Raw genomic sequence first — 7,615 nt, forward strand, 5'->3', positions numbered from 1 at the left:
ATAATCTGTCCCACGAGACCCACGCGATCTTCCTAGTGTCTTCCTTCCCACCCCACCAAAATCGAGCCATCATTTTTTGAATATCTTGGCAAAGGCCTACTGGGAGGCGAAACAAACTCATTATATAGGTAGGGATTGCTTGGACAACCGCCTTGAGGAGGACTTCCCGACCCGCGAACGATAAGAGTTTTTGTTTCCAACCCTTCAACCTTTTCCACACACGTTCTTTCAAAAAATTGAAAGCCCGAGATTTTGCTCTTCCGACACCCGTAGGCATCCCTAAATACTTTCCATGATCATGAACCAACTTGACACCCAGCAATTCCGCCAGCTCTACTCTCTTCTCGTGCCCCATATTTGCACTCATTGACACTTCCGACTTTGCGAAGTTTATCTCTTGCCCCGAGGCCATGCTATATTGGTCGAGAACCCTTCGAATGGCTTGTGCGTCCCTCTCTTCGGCCCTACAGAATAAGATGCTATCGTCCGCAAAAAGAAGATGTGTCACCTCCGGTGCCCCTCTACATACACGTATTCCCCGTAGGTAACCCCTATTCGCCTCCAGTTGAATCAAATGAGAGAATACCTCCGCGCATAAAATGAACAAGTAGGGGGAGATTGGATCCCCTTGACGGAGCCCCCGACCCGGGACAAAGACTGAAGACGGCTCTCCGTTGATCACCACCGCATGAGACACCGTTTTAACGCATTTCATAATCAGCCTAACCCATGCCTCCTCGAACCCCATTCTTATCAATACCCTCTCTAAGAAACCCCATTCGACTCGATCGTAGGCTTTACTCATATCAAGTTTAACCGCCATACACCCTTTCTTGCCCGAACATACACTGTGCATATAATGAAAGGTCTCGTACGCAACCAAATTGTTGTCAGTAATGAGCCTTCCCGGGGTAAACGCACTTTGGTTGAGGGATATAATATGAGGCAAAATCCCTTTCATTCGGTTGGCTATCATTTTGGAAATGATTTTGTACATTACATTACAAAGGCTGATCGGTCCGAATTCCGCCATGGACGATGGATTCTTAACTTTTGGGATAAGTACAATATGTGTTGCATTTATTTTCTCCATATCCCTTTCTCCATTAATCACCTCGAGGATATATGTAGCCACATCCTTCCCTATAATATGCCAGTGTTTTTGGAAAAAATTTGCATTCATGCCGTCCGGGCCCGGAGCCTTACTAGGGTTCATTTGGAATATTGCAGTTCGTACATCCTCATGGGTGAAAGGTTTTCGGAGATCCAGATTCATATTTTCAGGCAGTCGCTTGTCCAAACTATCCAATACTACGTCAATTGAGCTCGATGACGTTGATGTAAAAAGATGAGAGAAATAGTCGATGGCCGTTTCTGTTATTCCTTCATGGTCGCACACCCATTCACCTGACTCTCTTTTAATTCCCCTTATCATATTCCTCCTTTTCCTCCCTGTTGCCTTCATATGGAAGAATTTTGTATTTTGATCCCCATCTTTCATGTTAGAGACTCTAGACCTTTGTCTCCACATAGTTTCTTCTAAGTGTAAGAGCTTATCTATTTCCTCGCACACCTTCCTCCTTTCTAGAGCCATCTCATCACTAGGAGCCGAGTTGTCTAGCTCTGCCATTCTTTTCCTTTGAGCTTTTATCCTCTTCGACACATTGCCAAACTCTGTTGCACTCCACCTTTTAAGAGCCTGCCCACACATATTGATCTTGTAACACCCCGACAATTCCCATTTTCTAGAATAACCTCTTTTTAAATATAACTGTAGGGAATTATCAAAGTATTATCGCCCGTGTAAAAACGTACGGCTTATTCAGAATTTTGCAGCGGAAAACATAAAACTAACTTTTGGGTTCATAATTAATCTATTACATATTGGTCCAAAACAATCAACTGAAATAAGGAAATACGAATAGTACGACAAGTTTCAAATCCAAGTTAACAAATTGAATCACTTAATTAAACAAATAGAACTACAAGCTCTCTAATCCCGATCCCAATGATGCATCATCTTCAAACCTGTAGATGGGCAATGCTTATTGACCCTTAGAGACTGCTCACCAGAAATGGGTCATCACAGGATCAATAAGGCATAGCCATGATCAACACACACAAACAAGCACGTAATCAGCAAAGCTGAGTACTACATACTAAAGCAATAATAATCCTAACATGATACTATTAAACATAATTAAGGGCAAACAAAGCATGATAATCTAACGACCATACTTAACTAGACTAGGCTAGACTGGACTAGACTTTTTATAACAATAACATTATTTTAATTTAAATAGGCAATGGACCGAGTTTTCTAGCTAGGCGAGGTACGGGCGCGACTCCGTAACCTCAGTGACCTGCGATATCGAGGAACGTTTGACTGAAAATAGGACGCGGTGATCAATCCGGTCCGAATGAAAGGCCATGGGCTACCACCATGAACCCCAACTCCTGTTTGTCCGTCACTTTAGACGTGCACAGTCTAAAGCTATTGCTACTCAGTTTCACTTTACATGATTTACAAATTGACACCCTGTTATGACTCAACAACCACATAAGGCATGCAACTCACATTTATTTATAACTGTTTTTATCTTGGAATTGAGTAAGTGATCACAAAGGCATTTAACAAGACTCATTCCAATTAACTCCAATCTTTTCTTTAATACTAATCAACCCCTGAATATGGGTATAAGGTTTCAACTTACTAAATGAGGTCCTCCGCCCTCATAAAGTAGTGAAAAGCTAAAAAGGGAACAACAATTAACTGATCTGAATTATATACTAAACAATCTAGTGTTCCCAATCAAACATGTTTGCATCAATCTTCCATACTAACATGTTATAATCCTCAAAATGCAATAAAGGTTTAATATGTTCATCCAACAGTATCAAACATGCAGTTTCAACCCGACTAAGTTCATCAACAACATTAACATAACCAGGTTCATCAATAATACACATGGTTTCAACAATTAGCACACATTCCAAGCACACAGGTATGTACGTACCTTGTGTAAACAAACTGATAGGCCACTTTAACACTTTCAAAAGTCGCCTAAAGAGAATTCTCCGCCTAAAACAACCAATAAATAATCTCAATCAATTTCTGATCATTGACAACCATAATAAAGCATTCTAATTGCATCCTAAGCATATTTAGAACTTTCCCCAATATCAAAACTTAAACATTTGATTTCCTAGAATCATAATTGTCGAATTAGTGATTGAAATTCGTTGAAAACTTTTGCAAACATCGTACTTTAAATTTTCAGCAATATAGATTCATTTAAAAGCTTCACCATGGTCAATCTACGTTCCTAGTATCTCAAAACAACCAATTCGATAATCCATATTCAACCTATCATGATTAAAACTCATAAAAACCTTGAATTTCGTACTTTAAACAATCCAAATTAATATTTCAAAGTAATTTGATAATCTGAAAATTAATAACCTTATTATATAATTTGCAAAAATCTGAAATTTATAACTTAAATCACAAAACTCCTAACTTTAATTCAAGAAACTTAATTCAAACTAATACATCATGAATAAACCCTAACTCAATATTTAATTAATCAAAACTGAAAATTAATTCGTTTTTTAATCTCAACATCAAATCTGAAAATCATATTTACCACAAAAATTACAAATTTAATTTAAGAACATAATCTAAATTAACAAGCTTTAATTTAAAATAATTAGTTACTTAGGGTTTAAGAAATAACCAAGGATTAAGGAGAGAGAGAAGGGCTGGACGGCGGTGGCTCGCGGCAGGGGTGTTCACCGGCGACGGTGGCTGGGCGCGGCAGAAGTTCACGGCGACGGTGGCTGGGCGCGGTGGTGCTGCGAAATTGACAAGGCTAAGCTACGAAAACAGAGGGAAAAGGAACGAAAAGAAAAGAAAGAAAGAACAAGGGGAGGAGAGATCGAATGAGAGGGAGAAGGCTCACCGGCGTCGAGGGAGGAGCCGCGGCGAGGAGGGTTGCTGGGCTGCTGTGTCGGGAGGATGAAGCTTTGTTTCCCTTTTTTTTTTTTTTTTTTTTTGATGTTTCACGTGAGTGAGGAAGGAGAAAGAGAATAGGGTTTTATTTTTTTTGTTTTACATGAATTAGAAAAGAGAAAGGAGTATGGTCATATGGGTTTTGTTGGTTTGGGCTTTGCCCAATTGGGCTAGGAATAGTAATTGGGATTTGCTTTCTAATTCCAATAGAACGTGATTTCAAAATTCGAATTCGTTTCAACGTAAAATCCAAAAATACATTTGATTTCGTAAATCATTTAAAATATTCAAAATGTAATAACATAATTATATTTCAATTACATATTCATTTCTAAAGTTCGTAAATTTACATTTAAATATATTAAATATACGTTAAAGTATATAATTAAAATATAATAAAATTACGGGGGATTACAGATCTTCCCAAGCACGTCATTCGCATCCCCTACTGTACTTGTCCACGCTCCCTTCACAACCTCTTCACAGTCCGGAGAAGATAACCACATGTCTTCAAAGCGAAAAGGCTTGCATCGGTTACGAGGCGTTCCACTCCTGGGCATTGTGGTTAGCTCTATTGGGATATGGTCTGATTTGTCACTAGGGCGATGGATTACACCAATGTGAGGTAACAGTTGTATCCATTCAAGCGATGCAACTCCCCTATCCAGCCTCTCAAACACTGCGAATTGCTCTGTTTGTTTATTCCACCAAGTAAATGGCTTCCCAAAGTATCCCAAATCAATCAACCCACACTCGTCCATGGCCTCACGAAATTCATCCATCTCCCGTTGGCTCCGAGGTTGCCCGCCCTCTTTTTCAGCTTCAAAGAGAATCTGATTCATATCCCCTACAACTAACCATGGGAGTAGGGATGCGTTCCTGATAGAACGAAGGAGCTCCCATGATAGGTGTTTGTCCGGGGCGCTTGCCCACCCATAGAAACAAGTGAGGCGCCACTCCTCCTCACAAAATAGGCCTTTGATTATGCAATCGATGTGATGTAGCGAAGCCGACAGAACAGTAACTCCAATGTTGTCATTCCACAATAGTGCTAGCCCTCCTGCTCTCCCCTCCGAATCCACAAAATAACTTTCCGAAAAACCCAACCGACTCTTAACAACCTGCATCTCCTCCGCACTTCTCTTGGTTTCCATTAGAAAAACTATATCATGAGCCTCATTATTTAGCAGCTTTTTAAGCCTTCCAACTGCCCGTTGGTTGCCAAGCCCCCGGAAGTTGTAGCTTAACAAACTCATTGTAACCGGCGGGATTGGTCGTCGCCAATCACCGCCGATAAATCAGGTATGGTATCGGTTCTTCTCCCCCCATTCAACAAGGAAAAAGAGGAAGGGTTGTCGTTACCAGAATTGTCAACCATGGGAGTGTCGTATATCGGGCCATGTTTAGCCCCTGCTGTCTGCGTACCCACTACTATTGGGTCCTTTCTCCCACGCTTCAGGAACCTTTCTCTACTATCCATCTCATCCAGTTGTGATCTCTCTCCCGTATATTCTTCCCTTGCTGCTTCAACGATGGAGTTTGCCATAGGGTTGGTATACACTGTCATTGCTCCCTTCTTACTACCGCCAGCCCCCAGATCTTCCATTTCCATTTTATAAGTCAACTTCGCTCTAGCTTTGCTCATCCGCAGACTCCCTTTGAACTCGTTGCACATTGCTATCTCCTCATCTCTCCTCGAATCGACAAATCTCCTTCTCTTCGTCGGGGATCCTCTTAGTCCTTTCCCATACGGGAGTTTTTCCACTGGGGATAAGCCATCATACCCTAAGCATTGCTGGTAATTATGCCCTAGTAGGCCACACGCAAAGCAAAAGTCTATTAGCTTCTCATATTTCAGTTTGATCCACTTGCTTCCCTGCTGAACCCCTATCCTCATTCCCCTCCGCAAAGGCTTGTCCAACCTTAGGTCCACTCTAAACCTCATATACTTGCTCCACCCTATTGGGTCGTTTTCATCATATTCTACGAACGAACCCAGGCTCTTGGCGATTGTGACTGCCATTGCCTTCGTTCTTTTATTTAACGGTACATCCTCAGCCTTCACCCATATCCTTACCGTATCAAAAACCAACTCCGACGGCTGAATGCCTTCCTCCACCTCCTTTAGAATCAACGGGGCTCCGTCGAACGTCCATAGGCCGTCCTCCATTACTTTCTGCTTGTCTGCTAATGAGAAAAACTGAAAAATAAATACTTTACTATCAATTTCGCGGACCACCATCCCTTTGCTCAATCTCCATGCTGCTCGCATAGTATTCTTCATTGCTTCGACGCTGAAGGGATTTGAAGTGAGTAGTTTCCCCACAAGACATAGCATTAATTGTTCAGATATCGTGTCGTCCTCCTCCTCCTCGCACACTATTATCTCCTCTTCTTCCTCCGTTAATTGCATCCCTTGCAATTTTAGGTCTAGGTTGTCCTCCATGCTACCACGTTCAAAAGTTAGGAATCCCACAAGGTTTTGAAAACCTATGGATAAAAGTCTAAACTCGTAGATCAATCAACGAATCGATCTTACCCCTTGACGAAGGGGAAGAATAGAAATCTCCACAAGAAACCCTAGGAACCCTAGCGCCGTCCTTGAGAGAATTATTAAACTAGCTTAATAGGCTAATGGTGAAGTACATTAAAAAAAATCCTAAACAAAGTTATCACATTAGTAAGGCTACAAAATACAGAGTATGAATTTTATAAATTGATACTCCGTATCAAGTTCTTAAGAGTATGTACATTGGGTTCTTGGAGTGGCTTTTTAAGTAGCTTTTCAACAAAAATTATCTCTTTTTCAACATATGGGCTCTTGAATGGTTCTTGAAGGGCTCTTGACTAGTTCTTCATGTAGAGCTATTTCAAGGTAGCTTTTGCCCAAGAGCTGATTTTTGTTAAAAAGTGAGGAGTAACTTGGAAAAGTGGAAAATAACTTTGAAAAGTGGATAGTAACTTTGGTTAAACAAACAATTAATTATTGACCAGCAAATGATAAAAAAAAATATTGGAGAGCTCATTTGAGAAACCAACCAATGTTGGGTGTTTTTAGGAATAAATTCTTGAGTGTGTCTTGTAGAGAGATATGGTTAGAGAGAGAATGGATAACCCTTCAAGAGCTATTTTGAAGAGTCAACCAATGTACATGGTCTTAAAAGTTCTCTTATTTAATACTAGTATTATATGCACGCGATGCGTGCGGGATTATATAAAAACTTAAAATTGTATTACTATCATTAAATATAAATATTAGATAAAAAAAATATTCACAAAGTTCATATTTAAAAAAAAAATTAAGGTTACAATATACAATCAAGTATTATATGCACGCATTGATAATAAATAAATAAAAATTTAAAATTTTGTTACTATAATTAATCACCACAAATAATAAGCAAGAAAAAATTGTTTACAAAGTTCGATCATCTAAAAAGAAAAAGTTCCTATGAAATATTTAAATGAACTCCTCTTAAAACATTGTCGGATAGCCAATTTGATCCCATGACTACAATGTCAAAAACTTGTCGAATAATAGCCCGTCTGATCCATGACTACAATGTCTTCTTCCTCCAATTTTACACTGCTCACCTGTATACA

The 7,615-nt window shown here is 39.9% G+C and overlaps 1 protein-coding gene across 1 annotated transcript; it reads right to left on the minus strand.

Moving 5' to 3' along the window:
* Positions 1–4,413: 4,413 nt before the first annotated feature.
* LOC110782579 (uncharacterized) lies at positions 4,414–5,268 on the minus strand. Its single transcript, XM_021986745.2, has one exon. The coding sequence runs from the start codon at positions 5,266–5,268 to the stop codon at positions 4,414–4,416; it is 855 nt and encodes a 284-aa protein (XP_021842437.2).
* Positions 5,269–7,615: the final 2,347 nt, after the last annotated feature.

Source organism: Spinacia oleracea, chromosome 4 (genome assembly GCF_020520425.1).
Source record: "Spinacia oleracea cultivar Varoflay chromosome 4, BTI_SOV_V1, whole genome shotgun sequence".
Taxonomy (NCBI): domain Eukaryota; kingdom Viridiplantae; phylum Streptophyta; class Magnoliopsida; order Caryophyllales; family Amaranthaceae; genus Spinacia; species Spinacia oleracea.

What these genes read in the sequence shown, in the direction of transcription:
- LOC110782579 (XM_021986745.2), bottom strand. Translation starts at nt 5,268, where the DNA reads ATGAGTTTGTTAAGCTACAACTTCCGGGGGCTTGGCAACCAACGGGCA.